Source organism: Pomacea canaliculata, linkage group LG13 (genome assembly GCF_003073045.1).
Source record: "Pomacea canaliculata isolate SZHN2017 linkage group LG13, ASM307304v1, whole genome shotgun sequence".
Classification (NCBI taxonomy): Eukaryota; Metazoa; Mollusca; class Gastropoda; order Architaenioglossa; family Ampullariidae; genus Pomacea; species Pomacea canaliculata.
The window spans coordinates 13,542,146-13,563,715 of NC_037602.1; the positions used below are offsets into that span (position 1 = coordinate 13,542,146).

General features: G+C 37.1%; 2 protein-coding genes across 9 annotated transcripts; one reads left to right on the plus strand and one right to left on the minus strand.

Annotated features, from left to right (window-relative positions):
• Positions 1 to 2,317: 2,317 nt before the first annotated feature.
• On the minus strand, positions 2,318 to 9,622 carry LOC112553855 (DNA-directed RNA polymerase II subunit GRINL1A-like). Its single transcript, XM_025221328.1, has 6 exons — positions 9,445 to 9,622; positions 8,537 to 8,664; positions 7,954 to 8,274; positions 6,496 to 6,766; positions 4,491 to 4,579; positions 2,318 to 3,142 (listed from the first exon to the last, which is right to left on the minus strand). Exons 2-6 carry the CDS (start codon positions 8,641 to 8,643, stop codon positions 3,064 to 3,066), a joined length of 867 nt encoding a protein of 288 aa, XP_025077113.1. The 5' UTR covers positions 8,644 to 8,664; positions 9,445 to 9,622; the 3' UTR covers positions 2,318 to 3,063.
• Positions 9,623 to 9,679: 57 nt separating this feature from the next.
• LOC112553854 (sugar transporter SWEET1-like) lies at positions 9,680 to 20,201 on the plus strand. 8 transcript variants are annotated; one of them, XR_003097131.1, is made up of 7 exons: positions 9,680 to 10,099; positions 11,943 to 12,020; positions 12,534 to 12,657; positions 14,105 to 14,266; positions 15,368 to 15,487; positions 16,063 to 16,246; positions 17,762 to 20,201. XR_003097131.1 is itself a non-coding variant. In XM_025221325.1 (7 exons), the coding sequence occupies exons 3-7, from the start codon at positions 11,959 to 11,961 to the stop codon at positions 16,153 to 16,155; spliced, it is 561 nt and encodes a 186-aa protein (XP_025077110.1). In that variant the 5' UTR covers positions 9,680 to 9,804; positions 11,343 to 11,518; positions 11,943 to 11,958; the 3' UTR covers positions 16,156 to 20,201. The 8 variants fall into 8 exon arrangements, 7 of the variants coding, with proteins under 7 accessions (XP_025077110.1, XP_025077106.1, XP_025077108.1 ...); XM_025221325.1 differs by adding an exon at positions 11,343 to 11,518 and having other exon boundaries at positions 9,680 to 9,804; positions 16,063 to 20,201; XM_025221323.1 differs by adding an exon at positions 11,343 to 11,518 and having other exon boundaries at positions 9,686 to 10,099; positions 16,063 to 20,201.
• The last annotated feature ends 1,369 nt before the right edge of the window (positions 20,202 to 21,570 follow it).

Genomic DNA, 21,570 nt, shown 5'->3' on the forward strand with positions numbered 1-21,570 from the left:
CTCTACCTACGAGGAAAAACTTTCATTTTTATACATTTAGATATTTATGGGTGTGATTTGTAGATACACTAATGATAAATCATGTAAAAAAAAAAATTCTACTGTAACTTTGTACTTGCTGCATCATTGCACGTTTTAACATAGATGCTGCACTTTTCAAGGGCTATGCGTAATCAGTCATTGCTATGTCAAGTTTGTCATTCATTTTGCCCCAGGGGGGTTCCAAGCAACCTATTCATTTTGCTCCTCAGATCGGCTGACAGTATTTGAAATGGTTTACCAAGTCATCATCATGATGATCTTCCCGGTTCATTTACTCTACTCCCTCATAACTCATCTGTCTCGTCCGAGATCGTGACGTTCGTTGCCGGCGAAAAGCCACATCTCACACCCTGCGGCCATGGGTGTCACTAAAAATAACACTTCTTCATCCCAGTACAATGTCCGAGATTTACTACAGTGGGCCTGCCACCTTGTTCCCTTGGTTCCTACGCCACAGACTTCTTCATCAATAACAAGTCTCAATCCTGCCGTTGAAACTTTGCCTAACTTTAAGCAGTTGCTGATAAAAGTTTACTGATAAAATTAAGCTTTCCTTTAATAAAATCTATTGTGTTTGCAATGCAGAGCAGGGGCGGGAGCCTTGTTTCCTCCGAGGGTCTTTTTGATTTTTATAACTTCATTCGCGGGCCTAGAGTCTGTAAACTATATGTTTATAGCTAGAAAGTTCTTGATCAACCCTTTTTCTTAATGCGCTATTTTCTATTTATAGTTGTGCAGTGAAAGTACATTAATAATAAACATTGATAATAATGATGATAATTAATAGTTCACGCATACTTCCTGAGATAGGAGTTTATGCATTTACAGTCTACACAGAGACATGCTTGCACACTCACAAATGAACTCAGAAACTCAAACGAATTTTTACCAGCCAAAGCTTTTTAATTTGCTCGTCTTTTACACAGCAATGTCGACGATTTTTTTTGAATTGTAAGAATTAACATAGTCAAAGAACGCTACAGCCGACAGCAAATCATATAGGTCGCAGGCATCCGACGAGAAGCACACGCGTCTGTCCCGTCATGTGCTCGCATGTGTCATGTCTATCCCGTCATGGACGCTTCTCGCTTGACCTCAAAAATTTGCATTATTATTATTCACTAAAAAATACATTTATGTTAATATGAAATAAATGCTTATAGATTTACTGAAATCTGCGGCTGGATCAAACGGTGGGCCGGAAGTTCCACACCCCTGATGCAGAGAATAATAAAAGCGTCTGCACACAGTTAAATAGTTCATCATTTTGTTAAAAGTGTCAGATAGTATTAACATTTAACTGTTGATTGGAGGCGCAGTAGTGTTTTCCAAACAGACCAAATATCACATTAAGTAAAAAAAAAAAAAAAAAGAAGGGGGGGGGGATTTTGGACCACCGCAGATCACACTATGACGGCGGAAGCTCCTCTTGATCCTAACCAAATCATCGCCGATCTTTTTTCATCCCAACTTTTTCTAGGCAGCTTGTGACCAGAGGAGGCTGATGAAGCAGTGCATCACCAGTGACGAACTAGTGCTTGAACGTGCAACCCCGAGATGAGTGTTGTGCATAGAAAACAATGGTACACGTGGCCAAAGAACATCCTCATTCGCAACCATTCTGTAATATCGAAACCTGGCGACTTCAGCGAAATAGCCAGTCTTTAGGTTGTCGCTACTTGTATTTAGACTGTTTTTAGTTGTTAACTGCTAACTCTGTTTCCTTATAAAGATGGTGAATTTGGATATTGACGAATTTGGGTTTTCGCCATAGAAATGAAAGTCGTGCGTAACCCGTGGTTTATCGTTTGTGTCTGCTCTCGATTCAGAGAATCGACTTAGACTATCTTAGATTTTCACGTGCGAGGACTCGTCCCAATATATGATGAACCCACCCACCCCCTACCCTTACTGCTTTCTATTCAAACTGAATAAACAGCGAGAGGAAGGAAGTCTGGTTGGTGAGCGGCCCTCTTTCCACGAGATCAGAAAGATAGGCGTGAAGGATACAACACGCGCGCTCAAGATTTCAGCATGGCGCTGGGCCAGTCAGCGTTGAGCAACACGGATGTCCGCTGGGCTAAAAAATGTAACTAAAGCTGTTGGAGGGAACTCGAGCTCTTGTGTTATTTGATAGTACCTGCCGTTGGCTGTCAGTCGGCTTTTTGCCCTCCATCTCCCCCTCGCCCCGCACACACATTGGCACACACACACCATCCTCCCCCTCACTAACATTCCCACTGCGACCTGACATCAAACAGGAACACTGAAGTCATGCCGTTTTTCTGACACATTATATTACAAGGCACATTCTTCCACACAAGAAAAAGTCAAATCGAATCGCACGGCGACAGACTTGGTTTCGATCATGTGAACACATTTTTTTTTTTTTTTGTTTGTAATGACGACAAGAAATTCTAAACAGGGCCACCAAGGCTTGGTATTCCGGAAAACCCTTCCTCCCGTCGGGTCAACATGGCGAAGGGACAGGTTTTGTACAAAGCCTCTGCAATTAAGAGCACTGATCACTTTATGCTATTTGTAAGAGAATCGATTAGGATCGTTGGGAAAACGGTTTGTTGGCTTGCTCCCTCCACCCAACCCTACATCCTCCATAGGCCTTGTCAAAAACAGCTCCATTTTACCCCTTCGCTCTCTCTCTCTCACACAATTTTATGTTTAAAAATCGGTCACTGATTCATCCCTTTATGGTATTCTAACGACAAGCATGAGGCACTATGACACACGAGCTGCCTGTCTGAATGCACAAGTTTCCGGGTGACCCCACCTTCACACGAATAGGAGAGCGAAACTAAGTTTGGAAAAAGCAAACAGAAAAACAGATGCGGGACTGTTTTGTCGACTCGATTCTACAGCTCGAATGTTGTTAATTATAACAACACGGGGGAGTGGTTTGAGCTATTGCCGCTTATAGGCTACAGGACGAAAATTTTGATGCCGTTGGGATCTTTCACCCTGCTGCTGATTAAGGTTTCTGGGCCTCCATCAGGGTACATGCCGTCACATAGGACTTTCGTCACTATCATCACTGTCTTCCGCCTCTGCTTCCTCCTCATGGGCTGAATTTCCGTCACGATAACTGGGTTGATGTTAAGGAGCAGTACATCGTTAGCGAATTGTTCAGCGCGTCGAGCCTTCTTTCACTCAGTGTGTGTGCGTGTGGGAAGTCGAAGGGATGGGTCATCATGTTTTCGACAGGAATCTCGTTGTATGCCTCCAACTGACAAATGACCAGAGCATTCTGATGTTATTTGCCTGCATTCGCTTCAAACATGACACAAACTGGGCAAACACTTTCGCCACAAGCTACATCCTCAAACAGTCGAAAGCGTGCTTTAAACTGGATCTTGCACAGGGCAATTAAACCAACGACGCTTCGCGAAACTCACCTCCTGCCTGGCTTAAACCCAACCTTTTCTTAATCGTGCCCTAACCCCAAGCCATTAACGTCGCTCTACCTTTTACATAGCTTTAAAAAAAAACACCTGCCTCAGTTGCCTTCATTTGCTACCGGACATGCACTGTTGAACATGTGACTACATTGCAAGTTTTTCTTTTTACACAACGTTCATATACATATATTGTCAGTCACAGATATTCGACATCTAGGACTAAGGATCAAGGTTTAGGGGACCTCAAGATTGATTGGTTGATACGGCGGACGGCTCGGATAAAAAGACCACCAAGAGAGAGGTGATCTCAACAATAGCGCGTCACGAGGATAGTGCGGGCTAGCGACTGCTGAGCCGGATCTGCTGTCGTTCTCTGCTAGTTAGAAAATTGTTTACATACAGGTTTGACCCCCTTCTGCCTGTGTCAAATCCACTCTTTATTTACATCGACTCTGTACCCAGGACGTCGCGCTCTGACCTAGAAATTCGCTTATTTACCATGAAGCTGCAGAGTGAGTCACACTCGGGTTGATGGTTGACGGGGGTGAAACGAATATGGGTAATAACGGTTGGAGGAGAAAAGGAAAAAGCATGTGTGTTGGGGGGATGGTGAGAGAAAGAAAAACAAAACAAAGAGACGGAGTTGCAAGGACTTGTGCTAACGTCATTCTATAAAGGAAATAACCTTGTTAACCACAGCCCCATGAAGGTGGCTTCGTGATGTATCAATCACTTGTTAAGGACTGCCCGATTTCCTTGTTTATTGTATTAAACACGTTACTGTTCTGGCGACATGAAGGTCGTCTGTCCCTAGCAAAAGCCAACCAACCTTACCAGTTCAGCTTACAGGAGGGTGATCCACACAAAAAAAGACCCTTTTGTTGCAGCTGCCATGCTTCCTTCCTCATCTCTCACTCCTTCATCCAAACTCTTACTGTCTGTTTCCAATATTACACAACATTTAAACAAGGACTGAATGAAAGCATAACTCAAAATGGAAAGACCCAATCAAAATCTCAGCTCCTGAAAGGATACTCCATGTCTGGCACCCAGGTGTTGTAGTTCCCCAGTTTGATGTGGAATCGTTCTGCTAGCCTTTCTGCTGCATGCAGTCCTTGAAGTCGCTACAAACCATAATTAAAAATATTACACATATGTCACATATAAAAAAACACTATCAGAAAATACCACTACTCACTGTAGCACAACTATTGTTTTAAAATATTTAATGAGAAACAGTAACAACAGATGACATATAGCTCTTTCTAAATTTGTAAATTTCATGGAAAATAACAATAATACAAGCAAATATATAAAGCATTAAATTCAGCAGGAATTTAAGTGTTTCTTTAAATACCTTTAGTACCTATATGTGTGTTTTTGTATTGAGTGTATGATGTAATCTGTCACGTCACATGTGTAAGGAAATGTGCTTTACAAGTGACCATCATCCTATCATTATGACAGACTGTCAATGTAATTTTTTAAGAGGATAATTCTACAAATAATCTTATGTCAAGTTAAGTGAACAGAGGAAGATTCACAAGATTAATGTTTGTTATCTGACTGACTGACAGTGACAACCAAGCAACTACTGTTTATAACAAGAACTAGCCCATATTTTGCATCCTGAACTCCATGAAAATTATTGCATGATTTGGTACTGTTTTCTGGCCTTAAAGTTTACTTCAAAAATATTAAGGTTTTTGTGTTGCTACACATCACAGACGTGTATACAAGTTTGTGGTTACATCAAGCAACCATGAGACTTCTTTATTGTTATTAGTGTTAGTCTCTTTTACTCAAAAACTTTATATACAGAATATTCCACTAAGACTACCAATTTATATTTTTATATACATGTACATATCTATTTCCATTTGGAACAATTTAAACATTTATCTTTATTTTCTTTTCTGCCCAATGACACAAAATGTGTATATTTGTACAATAAAGTGTAAACAGCCACAGAAAACACTTCAATACATTAACATAAGAAATTTTCCCACGTTAAACACCTCAGGGGTTTCCAAAGGTCAGAAAATGCATATAAATTGTGCGTACCCATGCTATTCTAAAAATAAGCTACCTGCGATCACCGGACTGCACAAGTTTTTTGTCAATTGCGAAAGACCAGATGCTATTAATACATCCAATATCAAGAGAGGCAACTGTATACTGAGAGGCAACACATTTTTAGTAGCAGTGCTCATTTATTACTTCCCCTAGTTGTATTGCACATTCTTGTAGACACAAATTACATCACTTTCGTCTGAAAATCCCTTCAAAATTGTTAGGTTTGGTTTACAAATTATACAAATACCTTAGCCTCATATAGCCTAATAGTTGCATGGGTGGTAACATTTTAGTTCAATGTGTCAGCTCAGATTGTTTGTAAGAGGTTCAGGTATCCATTTCTGGGAGGTGGGGGGTGGGGTCACTTAGTCTAACTGGCCTCCCCTAAAACTTGTTTTAAAGCAGAGTGCACTAAGTGCATCGGTGTAGAACCTCTCTATCGTTGCTTAGTGAACATTTTCAGATATAATAATTTTAGTCATAAGTTTGGAAAAACTATGTTTACTGTATCTTCAGTGGGATGTAAAATATCTTAAAAAGCAAGAAAAAGCACAAAAGACATCATGAAAAAATATACTAAAATAGTTAATGTGTCAATAAGCTTAATAATATGCTAACGATCTCTCATCGTCTTTATTTTCTATCAGCCTCCTGATTTTTCAGTGTGGAGGTGGGGAGGTGCAGAGGGTGTGTGTGACAAGTGTATGGAAATGTATCCCTCTCGGTAACACTGTTCATGAAATATGAAGTTCACACTTCTTTTCCCTCTATTTCTTTCACCATTCATATGACTGTTTCAGCACATTAAAAGACAATCTACTCAAATTTAATGTCCACTTCTAAAGAATGACTCTCTGTAAAAGTCTGCAAAATCAGACAATTTACAACAGGTTATGCAACTGAATCTGGTGCTTCAGAGTATTCACATTATGTAAAACATTATCATCCCCACAGCTCGACTCACCTCTATTTCTTCTTTCTGTCGTCTTTGAATTTCAATCGAATCTTCTACAGATATCATCTTGGCCTTTTCGAATTTGTGGGCTGGTAAGTGAATGGCACTTTCTTCGTGTTGCTTATAATCACAAGACCATGTCTCCTGGCCATAAAAAGTTTGTGCAACCCCAGCTGGGATCACGTTTGATGATGAATCTCTGTGTTTTTTGACATCTGGCACTTTGCTCTTTGGCTTGAATTTCTCAGGGAGCTCTCTGACACTGGCTATTTTCAAAGTCCTTAAACAGACACAGTGTACTAGACAGCTTTTGATTTACAATGGTCTTCTGCTTAGATGAAGAGAGGGGCAATTGTGTTTTACACCAAGTCAGCAGCTAAGGCTCTATCACAGCAAAAGAGCCAGCTCTGCAAATAAATGACGCACACAGAGAAAGAAAAGTGTGCCTGAGACAAGATCTGAATGCAGGTCAGCCAGTCCTCACTGTCTTGGATGGAGAATGGATACAAAGAGCAATACGAAGACATATGAAACATACAGAAACCTCAGCTAAGGAACATTGTGAGGTCTGGTGTAGGGGTGATCGGGTAAAGTTCATTACAAGGTACTGTCTTCCAAAATCTATCTGTGCATGGTGATGTTTGTAGGCACAATGTATCTTGAGAATAGAAGGGAGTGTATTGACCCAAATTCTTCACTAAAATCCACCAAAATATGGATGTAACTGAGAGGGGTCACAGCAAGATCAAACAGCCTGCCTTCATTTCAGGAACCATGACTTCAAGCATCTATTAATTTAAGTTCATTTAATTAAATGTTGAAATAAAGATCTTACAAAGTATATCTTAATGCTTTACTTTGTTATTTTAATTTTGCTCAGTCATGCTAACTTATTCTGCCATTATTGAGCTTGACTGTAAATTTTTATGAAAACTAATTCTCTGGTTAAGAGCAAATGTGATAGACAAACACGCTCTCTTAAAATGCACTATTTATATTTTGGAATGCAATTGCTGCAAAAAGTCGCAGGAAAGCACAAAGTTAGTCACAGAAATTTTATTTTTTAAACATGCGATTTCTGGAAAAAGGTGTTTAATAAAGCATAACTGACTGATATGCACTGGTAAAGAGACAGCAATGGATGGGGGCGACCATATTTTACCACATGTGATTTCTGCAAAAGAGCCATAACAGAGCACAAACATGTTTACATAAAGAAATTGTCTATGAACATATTTTTGGGTCATAACTAAAAGGGGGTCATAATAGGGAAGGTGTTAATAAGGAAGTTTTACTGCAGTCTCATGAACTGAGTTTCCCCCCAGTGATATTAAAAAAGAATCATGCATACCTTTGACCTTTTTTACTTTCATTGATGAAAAAGACCACTCCCTCCAAACAGGTTTAATGATTTTAAAAGAAGTAACACATAAATTAATAAAATGATAGCAAGCAATGAATCATTACCTGTTTGGTTTAAAAGGCTCCTTCTTGTCTATTACGTGGTCTTTTCGTATCACCTTCTCATAGCTGTTCTGAAACTTCTTTTCATTATGTGCACTGTTTTCACCATCTTGTGGATCTTTAATCGTGCCTTCTTCCCTACTTCCCACAGTCAAACTCTGCAGGTGCTCACTAAGAGCAGCTGTCACATCATGACAGAGGTTATCCTGGGTGGAGAATGTCATGGAATTTTCATGTTTTTCTTTTAATGAAATCACTTCTCTGAGTATCTTTGCAAACTGATGTATCTTCTCTCCTTTATCTGGTAAAGAATCCAAGAACTTCCTACAAAGAAAAAAAAGAACATTTCTGCAGTGGCACTTTCTTTTTAAAATATAATTCTGCATTCTTAACTTTATCTGATGACAAATACATGGCATGATTTTTTGTCTCAGCTCAAAAAACTACCTTCAGTTGGATACAGCAAAGACATAGTCTGTTCAACTGATGAACAATTTTTTTTTCTTAAATTACTTTGGAATTCTTCCACCAGCGGCAACTACTTTATCAGAAGATGATAGTCTAAATAATAGAATCTTGATCTTACTGTTTAGCTAGAAGTTTTTCTTGTCTTTGTAGTAGTTCTTGAAGCTGGGCCAGTGTCTTGTCATGTAAATCTCCAAGGTATCCTTGCTTTTCATGTTTCCTATCCATGAACGTTTGATAAGACACAGTCTGGAAATAGTATTAAAATCAATTGAGTAAAAGTGAATCTGAAAAGTAAATGTACTATTAAACTGCTATGTGTGTAAATGATATCTAAAAAACCCCAATCTATTTAATAATCACAAAACCTAGACATTTGTCTAATGATGTATAGCAAAACCCAAGCTAAAAATTCAGTTTTATAGTCTCAATATTTTCTACAGTCAAATCCAGATAAAAATAAACCAATAATTCAAACCACAGAGACACTGCAATTTAAGGAACAGAAATCTAAATATAAAAGAGAGAGCATGAACTCAGCTAGTCATATTATTCACTTGGACAGCTCCACAATTAACTTTGACAAGTACTAATTGCATCAATTCTTTCATTGTGATCACTGATGTAATGTCAAACCCGAGTCTGATCTCTGTTGTATATTTTGTTTCTATTTCTGTCACACTTCAACGGTTTAGGTACATTAATAACCGTTGTATATAATAGTAATCATATTGTCTATAATTATAAATGGTTTCAATTAATGCTCGTTAACATTAAAAATCACTGTTTCTGGTAACGCAGGGGAGGAAATGTCAAGTGCTCAAACAAAGTCTATAGCAAAAGTGCTGTTATGACCAGAATAACCATAATATTAAGTCTCCACTTTTTGACGAAGTACCAGAGATTACAACCGAGTAACTGATATAGTGAGAATGCGCCTCTGGACAAGAAATACAAAAACAAAACTAATGTAGACAATAGTTAAGAACTTTATAGAGGCACGAAGATGAGAACGAACATAATCTGCACCAGTTGCTGCCAGTCCGGGACTTTTAAGCGATTCCTCGTCAACGTCCTCTCTACTGGAACCGAATTACCTGCGAAACTGTTATGTGAAGTGTGAGAATAGTCTCCCTTGAACACGTGAACATCAAAACATAGACGTGTATAGGTGGACCGCTGTCTGTCTGCCAAGACCAACGCTGTCTCTTACAAAGTTCTCCGCTGTTAGTCTCGGCGAGCCGCAACAAAGAATGTGACTAAACCGGAAGCTTTCTTGTATCATGCCTCATTTTAGCAGTTAACTGGAAAACTATCGTCTGCCAGCAGTCCAGGGATATTAGTTCGTGATCAAAAAGTCAAACTATGGACGTGTAATGCCAGTTCGTGGTAAAACCTCGAGCTTAGATCTCGCTTGATATTAGTTTGATGAAATAGTTCCAGTCCATTAGCGTTATACTTCCCTTTTTCCTTAATCAGTTGTCACTTTCATAATTCCACACAGGTTTACTGTCGTTGTAGAAGGCGCGCCGTGTCCTATAATCGATATTGCGGGGGAAAAAGTGCACATAAGTTTGCGTCTGCGAGTACGTAGCCGCAGTCTGAAAGCAACCACGATGGAGCTCTTGTCGGTCGTTGAAACTGTAACGATAGTCGTCACCTTTGTGCTTATGGCATCGGGAATGTAAGTGCATTAAACAAAATTGTTTCAGCCAACGATGAATTCCACATTTACTATTCGCTTTTTTTCTATTTACGAGTAAGTTTTTGTAAAAGTTTTTTTTTAAGTATCAGACATCACCTGCGACACTAGAAGTATGAGTACATTTGTACGTAGGCGTTTTTATCAGTTAAGTGAGTACTTTTCGGTTATGCAATTCTATCTGCCCAGAATGTCCCCAAATAACGCACGTGTGTATTCGTTGCTGGGTAACCTGACACTTTGGTTGAGTTAGTAGCTAGGAAAGTGCTTCCACCTTTATTTCGGACTATGAGGGAATCCGGAGAAAATCCCCGACAGCTGTCACTTACAGAGAGTGTGTCGTGAGACGAGATCTCAACCCGGAGCCTCATACTGCTTGCAGTGATCGACGAATGTTTTAACCACTATATAATGAAAAAAAAAGCCTAAAAGTTGGCTAAGTTTTGCAAGCTCCTCGTCATGTTGCAGTGGGTGTTTCAATAATGAAGCTTAAATTTTAACCCTCTCAGCACTGCATAAAAATGTGATTACATAATAAAACAATGGCACATTTTTAAGACGTGTGTGGGTGATGTTTGTTTTTATTTGTTGCTCTCAGGTAAACTTTAGACCACAAAAAATAAATTTTTGAAAAGGAGAAAACTTAAACTTTGCAATAAAAGTAATGAAAATTGTATGCTTTCACTCTGGTGACAGCAATAATCCAAGAAAATTCACAATTTACTATTATTGGGTCATATGAGCAGAGCCACAATTGAGGCCCATCGCGCTAAGAGGATTAATGATACATACACTATATAAGAACTCCTGTAGTCGACACATATGATCATTCCAATCCTAGGCACATGAATAAGATAAGTGATAACTGGCATGTGCACAAAGGCTTATTAAACTTTTAGTCTTTTTTCCTCCTAAGGTGGATATCAAGGACATCATATGTTCCTAATTTTAGGTTTATTACAAATGATTCACAATAACCAGAATGTTACTTTCAACTTTATATCAGTCCATCATTGAAAAAAACACTGGTCAACAATTTTTACCTGTAAAAGAAAATGATTAAATCTTGATGCTTAAAAGTTGCTGTGAGATCTAAATACAAAGAAGTAAAATTTACTCCATGAGATTTTTCTTTTGGTCTGTGTTTTTATATTTACAGGTAAATACACTCATTGTGCATAGGTATGAGATGAATTTTTTTTTTAATGTCACTGGATGGGTCAAGGGCAGACTCAGGAATTTTGTGCAAGCTGGTCCAAACCATGGAAACTCAAGAGTCATGCAAGAAGCACTCAAATGCAAGAGTGAAGGACTGTTGCCCAACATTTGTTGGCTTTGTCACGATTGATCCCTAGGCCTCACCTGCAGCAGTTTGCAGAGCAAGGAGAAACAAATCAATGAGTAATCATGCCAGTCCTACTTTTTTGCTGTGATAATGATTTTTTTGACTTTCACATGACAGGTGGCAGAAGAGAAAAATATAAATCAATGGAACACATACAATGCTTTCAGACAACTGTTTTAATCTTGTTTGTTTGTCTGCAATGCTTTTTCTCATAAGGACTGTTTTTTTTTAGTATTATTTAATTCATGTCTTCATTTAATGTTTTTAATTTTTGCATATTTTTATTTTTCAAAAGTCATGCATGCTATTTTCAAAAGTTTAATTTGAGAATAGGATGTTGGATAGTAGACTGACAGCTATACAAATTCAATTTAAATATTTTTTACTAGAGGCCTAGGATAAGATCACACTGTTTACAATTGATGTATAATAATTGCAATAATGTGTAATAACAATTTTGATACTGTACTTTTTTTCTAGACCATCATGTCTGGACATGTACAAGACCAAAGACACAAAGAATGTGCCATACCTGTTTTTTCTCATCAACACAGTCATGTAAGTCAGGATGTATTTCTATCTCTTCTTTTCCAAATATGGATTGCTACTTATTCATGCAGGACTGTCTTGTAAACTGTTCATTACTGATATTTGGGTTCATTTACAAGAAAAATAAAAACAGTAATAGAAGTGGTAAAGCGTCAGGTATATATCTGTCTTTTTTCTTTGTGTTTTTCCTGGTTTTCTGGTTTAGTGTTCAACATTTTATAGGACAAGTAAGCACAGTTGGCCATTTCCTACTCATCCTTAGTAGTTTTAATAGTTTTCATTGTCCATTTTGAAGATAAATTTGAAGGCCACAATTTTGAGAACTCTAATAAGAACTAAAATAGCAATAGAAAATGAAAATGATAGCGTTTAAGAGCTTAAACCTTGTCATTGGAAATGCCCTGAGCAGGCTGATTTGTTTCAAAGTGCACATGTATGTTACTCAGGTTTTGTCTTTGCGAAAAGTAGTATACAATGTGCATACTGTTGAGTATGTTTGTAATTGATTATTTCACATTGCAGAAGCCTAATTGCTGTGTATTATGGACTGGTGGTCAGCAACTCCACTTTGATTCTGGTCAATGGTGTGGGCACAATTCTCTGGGGGCTATATGTTTTTGTCTATGTTGCTGTCAGCAGGTCTAAGGTCAGTGTTAGTACATTCAGTACATTAATGTCCCTGCTTCTGTGTCATGCTGCTGGGTATGTGAGAGTAAGAGAGTGGGAATTTTGTGGTAGAAGAAGAATGGGAAAGGGGCCAGTAAGTTAAGACTTTATTGTGACAGCAGTCTGTCCTGTAAATAGATGCCACATTCAGGAGAGTAGCATTGTGATGGTGATATAAGCATTATATAATTAGCATTGTGAATGTGATCTGAGCCCAGATTGAGAATAAGGGAAGAGAATGAATACTGTGATGGGATGTACATGCATATACACAGTCTTTTTTTTTTTTTTTATCTCTGTTAATGTTAGAATCTTATGGTGGCTACATTTCAAATTACAATATTTAGTACTAATAGTGACAATGTCTAGTACTTATGGTGGCAACATATAGTACAAATAGTGACACCATCTGGTATTAATGGAAGGAAGCAGTCCTAGTCCTTTCTCAGATTTTTAAGCAATGTCATAAACAGGATCTTGGAAAAAAAAAGTCTGTTGCTTTCTGAAAATGTGTAACCCATATGTTTGTTGATTCAGTACAGCTTGAGCCATCTATCTTCTTATCAGTATAAGTGTTGTTTTTTTATCCCAAGGCATCTGTGGCCACTTCATCTACTTCAGAAACAAATATTCATGGGTAAATGTTTCATCTGTTTAAAGAAGCAGTATTTGGACACTGCCACTTTTTCCCCCATCCTCCTGTGATTTCCAGTTTTCTGGCTGAGCAGCAATAGTAAGAAGCAAAGCAGTATCAATATCTGATGTGGTCTAATTGTCCTTTTGTTAGTATATTAAAAAAGTGTTGATTCTTGCATGTCAAAATTTTGATATGGTGGTAGTGCAACAACACATGAAATCATTTGGAGTTTCTTGTCTAAGAGGAGATGTGTTGGTAGCTAAAACAACTTTTTTTGTTGTTTTTGCTTTTGGCATGACATTAGTCCTGTGAAAAGAGTGTTTCCTTGCTTATAGAAGACCAAAAAAAATGTCATTGTTCCATTTAACCCTCATATCTCCGCTTGCTCCAAGGGTCTTATATTTTATCAGGTGTGAAGTTAGTGATTTATGTTATCAGTGTACATTAGAATTATATTTTGCAGCCATGTTGTGATTTTGTAAATGCAGAATAATTTTGTTCTAAACTAGCCTCAGACTAGGAATGGTTATTCTCTTTTTTTTAAATTGATATGACATTTATTTATCTGTATATTACCTAATTGTTTTAAAAGATCAATATGCTGCACATTTTATAGTATATGAGAATACTGGCAGATGTAGACAATAATTTTTTCAAAGAAAAACACTACATATGTGCATAAAATTAAATCACTAATGTTTTCTGTTTAACTGTGTATTTTATGTTTTTGTGTTTGTGTATATATATATATGCTTTTTTGTCTACGAGTTCATCTGCACATGTTGAACAGAGCTGGCCTGTGGCACAAGTCTTGATGCTGGCCTTACTTTTACTGGGACACCTGCTGTACCTGAAGCTGTTTACTCCGTACCCTCCAGCCCTTGCCAGCACTCTTGGCTTCTTTTTGTTTGTCTGGTCCGTGGTGGTGCTTCTAACTCCAATCCTTGACATAGTGAGTGGACATTTTAATTTATTTTTTAGATTAATAAAAAATATAGATGCACTTCACTTCTGTTGGAAATACTTTAATATTTTTTCTGTGCCCGGAAATGAAAGAAGCAAGGGCTTAAAAATAACTTATACTGCCTGGCATATATTGTTTTATCTGGTGGTTAATCTCTATTTTTTCCTTTGGGACATGATCTTTGAAAAGGTTTAGCTTGGGATACTTTTTTTGTTTTAATTATTACTTAATTATTGATTATTTGTTATTTTAATTATTGTATTTATGAAGGTTTGAAAACAACATGAGAATCATTGTGTTTTACAGAAGAAAATGGAATTTTAGATTACAACATCATGAGTCAAAATTATTAAGCATTTCTGATCCAAAAATCACATTAACTTTGTCCCAATTGTCCTGTACATGAAACTGCAGCTGTCCTCTAGTTGATTACATGAAACTTTCTTTAGTTGTGTAGTGTATCACTCCATTATGACAGGCATAATTATTATACTATGCAAAATTACATAAAGAAAAAAAGATCTACAGCTTGGACAAATTATACCCCACATATTCTAGGTCTTATTTTTTTTATGGTTGCATTCCAGTGGCACTTTCATCTACCCCTTTGATTATGCAAGGATAGAATAAGGTCTCAAAGTTATTTATCATGTCACAGAGTTAAGTCTGTGTAAATTGCAAAACTCCCAAGGATGGTTTGCCTATTGTGGTCTCCAGAAATGATCTGCGTTAAGAGAAAGGCAGATGCAAGTTTTGGCTGCCCCAATTCAGTCGGCAAGAGAATGCTAAGTGCCACTGTTGCATCTGTCTTTGTGTGACAGATTACTGAGATTAGCAAAATGTAGAGAGCAACGTAAATCTACTCATGAACCATTGAAAGTGCAGCACATCCATGAGATGCAAATTTATGTCGACAATGATAGGTAAGTCATCAGAAAACGAGTCACAGAACTTTTTAAAACTCTTAGCTGTGTCCAGTCAATAAGAAGTCATGTAATTTTGTAAAGTGTAGGTTGCAGAATCTCTGATGGGTATTTTTTTTAACTCACATTTATAGGAGTGCTATTAATATTGGATTACATTTTACAGGTGCAGATAGCACGAGAGCGAAGTGCTGAAGGAACCTCCATTCCCTTGTTGCTGGGGGGCACACTGTGCTGTTTGGCCTGGCTTGCATATGGCTACCTCCTCAATGATTTTTTTGTCTATGTAAGAACACTGGGTGTATACGTTTAAGAAATTGTTTATGAAGCTTATAGTTCTCTTTGTTTTGGTTTAAATTTACATGTTATTTGGTTGTGGATTAGGTTCACATTTCTCATCAAAATCACATGTTTGCTACTATATACTATAAAAATACACCACATATCAAAATAAAAACCTCAGCACCTTATACTTATGCTCAGAATGTAGAAGTATGTGACAGTTTGTCTGTGAAGATACTTGCACATCAGTTTCAGGACAGCAAAAAAATGACTGGCATTTTTATCAGACTTTCTATAGGTCATAGAAATAAATATAAACCAAATACACATTTACTCGAAAATTTTCTACCCTACCTTGACAGGTGGTGAGCACCTGTTGCCTAAACATTAGTATATCTCTATCTCAGCAGCAGATGTGGTGCAAGTTTTGCTTTTTTAGCATTTCTTGTTTATGATGGGATATGTTATGTTATTTTGGCATATATTCCTACTGTCGTGCTACCTAGTTTTTTTTTTTTCTTTGGTCATCTTATTTCTTTTTTGCCTTATATTATCATTACATTTGTGTCTTTTCAACAGGCTCCCAATATCCTTGGTCTTGGTGTGAACTTTGCCAAGTTTGTTGCAATGGGTGTTTACAGTGGAGCAAAATTCAAGGGCAAGACATTGTAAAGGTCAAATTTACTAGCAAGAAGCTTTTCTGCATCTATTTGTAAATGCACTGTAGCACATATATAGGTCATGAACGTCTTCAACAACCCAGGTACATTATAAGCTGATGTTGATTTCTGTATGCCTCTAGGTTTCTGTTAATCCAGTATTATTTCTTTATTAGTGTAAAATACTCAGTGGCATTAAGTTTTATATTTAGGCTTATAACTATTCTTGCTGTTATTTATGAATGTATGTTTACTTTTGCTTGTTTTGCATTTTATATTGATTTATTTTTTTACACATACACTCATTTATTCATGTATAAGCTTCCACACACATATACAGTATATATATATATGAGAGAGAATGAAAAAGTGAGGCCAGTTTTAAATTATGTGATATGATAGTTTAGTCCTTGTTACTCTTTGAGGAGCATAGGGCCACAATGTGATAATATGCTAGTGAAAATGCAACATATGTACAGTGCCTGTTGCATTGTTTGACCATACACAGTGCAACACTAGACGTTTAATTGTGGCATCCAGGAGAGTAGAAATATGAATCTTCTCTTGCGAGATTGTGTGGTCAAAGAACATTCTATAGAGAGTCAAAAAGTAAAGGCCACTTTTAAATAACATGGTAACCAGAACAAAGATATGTTAGTGAAATAATATGACTAATAATAATATGATTTATGTAGTGCATTTCTTCACTGAAGAGCAGACAGTGTGCTTTACACAAATAAAAACAAATAACACAAAAAAATAGTCAAAGTGTTTATAGATTGTTTGAGTGCAATTTGCACTCAAGAGAATTGTAAATGCAATGATACATCTTAAATTAGCATTGCACAGAACTAACTAATAATAATCCTCATCTGTGAGCTTGTATAGCACGACACCCCAGAGGAAGCCTGTCACTGTGCTTAACAAGCACAAAAGCACAAAGAAAGATAAAAATCCTGCAGCTCTTTCACTGCAGTTAATGTAAGACTTTGTTGTTGCTCTTCGGGATGAAATCTTTTTAGACCAAAATGTTGATTTGGTACAGTTAAAATCTACAGGTCATTCTTCCATGGCGAATGCAGAAAAGATTGATGAATAGTCCATGATATTTACCACTGGAGAATCCATTACCGGGTCAAGTAGAAAAGACAACAGGAAAGTTGAAAGGTCATAGATTGAAATGCAGCATATGTACACTGCCTGTTGGATTGTTTGACCATGCACAGTGTAGCACCAAGTGGCATCCACAAGGACAGAAAAATAGACTCTCCCTTGTGAGATTGTGTCATCAAAGAATAGCATGCTTGAAGGGCACCTTCATTGGGCAGAGAGAGTGAGACTTATGGAAATTCACTGTCAGATGTTAGCTCAGTATGGACATTACATCATGAATCAACAAAAGGTTTAAGATTGGGTAGAAAGGCTAAAAGCAGGGAGAACAAGTGTCATTGATGAAGGTTGTTCTGGTTGCCCATCAATATCACAAGAGCACATCGAGAGGGTGGATGCATTAAGTAGAAAAGACCATTGATAACAGTGTCTAAGTTGACTGCACATTAAGGATATCAGCTTTGGATGTGCATTCACCATAATGCACAGTTATTACATCTCTGTTACAGAGGTACTGTGTTTTCACAGATTCACCTCTGATAATGAAGTATAGCAAGTTGCGCTTACCTGGCTTCAGGAGCAGTCAAAACCTTCTGTGCAGAAATACAAACGCTAGTTAATATAACAATTTCTTGCCCAGGGACTATATGGGGAAATGTCATATTTTGGAAATATGATGAAGTTGCTCACAGTTAAAATATTATTTGCCTTTACTTTTTGATTCCCTTGTGTTTTGTGATTTTAGCTTTTAGCTGCCCATATTAGGGACATTACATCTGTTATAAAACTGTGCCAGAATGAAAGTTAAAATTGTTCTGTTTATCAATTTCTATAAATTTTATAAATTTCTAGTCTTCAGGAGCAATCAGACCTTACTAGTGCCTTTTTAATTCAAGTTGTTAAGTACATGGACAGAGGGACAAGATGAGTAAATCATACTTGTTTTATTGAAGTTTATTAAGATGTTGTGATAATTTAATTTAAACCACACACACACAGGTCATCACTTTTTAAAAAACTTAAATACTCAATTCTGTCTTCAAAGGTGTGTTAAGACAGCAAGTGTACACTGTCCTCTTTCATGTGAGCACTGGATACAAATTTCGTCTTTATGTCAGAAATGTTTTTGTATTTAGCATATTTACTAGCTTTGTGGCACTGTTATCCTGGCCTGCAAATATAGCATGAGATGTAAGTACATATTTTGATATTCAAGGAGAGGATTTTTTTGTAAAATGTATACAGAAATTCTAAATGTGGCATTACCCTCAAGCCTAGTCATAATATTTTCTGTTTTTGTATTCTGTGCTGTGTAGTCTATAATCATATGCTATAATCGTTTGTGTGTGCATATGTAAGGTCATGATGCGCACGATTATGCATGTACACACAGGAAACGTGGCCTTAAACTGCCATATTTGTTGCAGTGATGGCAGCAATCATACCATAACAGATTTTTGTCTTTAGGTGTATGTTAATTTATCAAGCCAATACTAGCTCAATTTAAATCTGTTCTTTAACCATGATGCACTTGATGATAAATTGTGGTTACTCTGTTAAATTTTAGTATTGCCTCTCAGAACTAGTCCAGGTCAGAATATTTATAATTGTTACCATGGTTTCCCTTGGGATTGGTTATTGCACTATAGTTGTCATGTACTAACATAATAATCCCTTTGACCATCAATTTGCCTTGCTTCGTTCTTACTACAATTTGTGATTAATGGATTACATGAATATTAGAATGTTTGTAATTGAAATAGTTAATCATTACTGAGGTGAGAATTTTACTAGCTTAATATGTGCCTCCCAAAAAAATATTCGATCCATACATGTAATACAATAATAATAATAACTAACTTTATTTGTCCCAATGGGCAATTTAAGTGGGAGATGTGCTCTGCATTATTATAAAAAAAAAATCATTACAATTACGATGCAGTGGAATGTAGAGCAGTGGTTCTCAAAGTGTGGTTCACAGACCACTTGTGGGCCGCATTCATGTCAGGTGGTCCACGGATGACAGTCATCGTATATCAGCAAAGTCATGTTTAAATTGCCAGATATGCTAATTAGTCCAGTATTGATTGCACATGAGTTTTAATTTTATCGATGCCAACTGCTCATTTGCATAAAATGCTTGCTTACCAAATGTCTTTACATCACAGCGTGAGCATTGTGTCATTTAACCATGTCATCTGTTACCCTTAGGAACGCAGTGCACGTCCTTTTTGTTAATTTTTATATTTGTTTTGCTAAGTATGTAATTTGATGTAAACTTATGACTATACTACTGTCGCAAAATACATTTACTTTTGAATTGTAACAAAACAAATGAGGCAGTTTAAATTTGAAATTCACGATGCAGTGATTTTAGGCCTTGGTGCTCCACCGCATTTTTTTACTTAGGAAAGTGGTCTGCAGTTTGAAATACTTTGAGAACCACTGATGTAGAGTATAACTATCATATCCCATATCACTTGCACATTATAGCACCAAAAAGTGATATGTTGTTATGATGCTAGTTATGAATATTTTGTCACATTCACTGTGTATTAATAGGAGGTTTTTGTTGATGTGGAAATGCACAGCTGGGCACAGGCAGTGTTAAATATTACAGAATATATAGATTCATGTTTTTACACCTCTTTATGCCTTACTGTATGTACATGTGACATTTAGACAAATAAAGATAATGAAAATTTAAATAAGTAACAAAATATTTTTCTATATTATTAAAAATGGAGAACAATGCAAGAACAACATACTTAAACCATCCTGAAAGGACTTATTGAGAAAGACAAATGCATTCATAGTTGAATTGTGGATAAATGGCACATAAACAGATGTCTGTGTCTTGAAGACACTACATTTGGTAAGCATTTATATCCATACCAGAACAACGTTGTCATTTTCCTATATGTCCACAATAAATTATTTTAAAATGAACAGATTTCCTTTTATTTGAATCTTCATGAATTGAGAAGATGTGTGTACGTGTGTGAAGTTTTGAATAACTTCTATGCACGTTTTGAGAACCAGGATTTTTCTGATAAAGTTAGGGAACTCAGACAGTCGCTTGTTTCCGACAACGATATAGTTATTTCTGAAGTCTGTGTGATGGAATGGCTAAAGGTCAACAAGTCGCAGGGGCCTGATGGGATCTGTGGGCAGGTCTTACACTACTGTGCTGTGCAGTTGGGCTGAGTGTTTCAACATCTCTTTCAACTCTTTCTTGACTCAGGGCACATTCCAGCAACCTGGAAACTTTTCAACATCGTGCCACTCCCCGAAATACTCCATCCTAGTCAACTAAATGATATGCGGCCAATAGCACTAACCTCCCTCGTAATGAAAACTTTCAAGAAAATTGTCAAAAATCTCATATTAACAACTGTAGAGAGTAAATTGGACCTGCTGCAATTTGCCTATAGGAAGGGGAGAGGTGTTGATGATGCCAAGTTGTTCCTTCTGAATACACTGTAGAAACATTGGGATAAGCCCAAGATGCATGCCAGACTTCTCTTCGCTGACTTTAGTTCTGCATTCAATACAGTGAAACCATTACCTTTTGGCTTTGAGACTGATTTCTGATTTTGATCTTCCACATCAACAGGTTCTGTAGATAGTGGATTTTTTGACTTGCAGACAACAGAGGGTGTATATAAATAGTAATTATTCTGATACTGTTCTTACAAGCACTGGGTCACCACAAGGCTGTTGTCTATCACCCCTGTTGTTCATCATGTACACTGACAGCTACAGAAGTACAGAGGAGAACAGCTTCCTCATTAAGTTCTCTGATGACACTGCATTGTTAACTCTTTTGCAGGCACTTAAGAAAGATCATGGTAATGCCTTCACAAATGCTGTACATTGCTGCGACGAGAACTTTCTGGAGTTAAATGTAGACAAAACAAAAGAAGTAAATATAGACTTTAGAAGAATCAAAGAGGATCTTGTTGCTACCAGTGCGATACACAGTAAACCTGTTGAAATTGTTAACTCTTTCAGGTACCTGGGAACTATTTTTTAGTGCCAGCTCAAATGAAATTTAAACACCGAACACACTGTTAAACGTGGCCAACAAAGAATGCACCTTCTTCATAAGCTCAATAGCTTTTTCAGCTAGTCAAGCAATCTTAGGCCGTTTCTACCAGTTGTTTATTGAAAGTCTATCTTTTTCATTTGTATGCTGGTTTTGCAATCTCTCTGTCCATGATAGGAACAGTCTGAACAGTATTGTCCACATCTGTTCTAAGATAATTGGTGTCGGACAGAGGGATTTAGCTTCTTTTTGTGATCAACAAACAGGAAA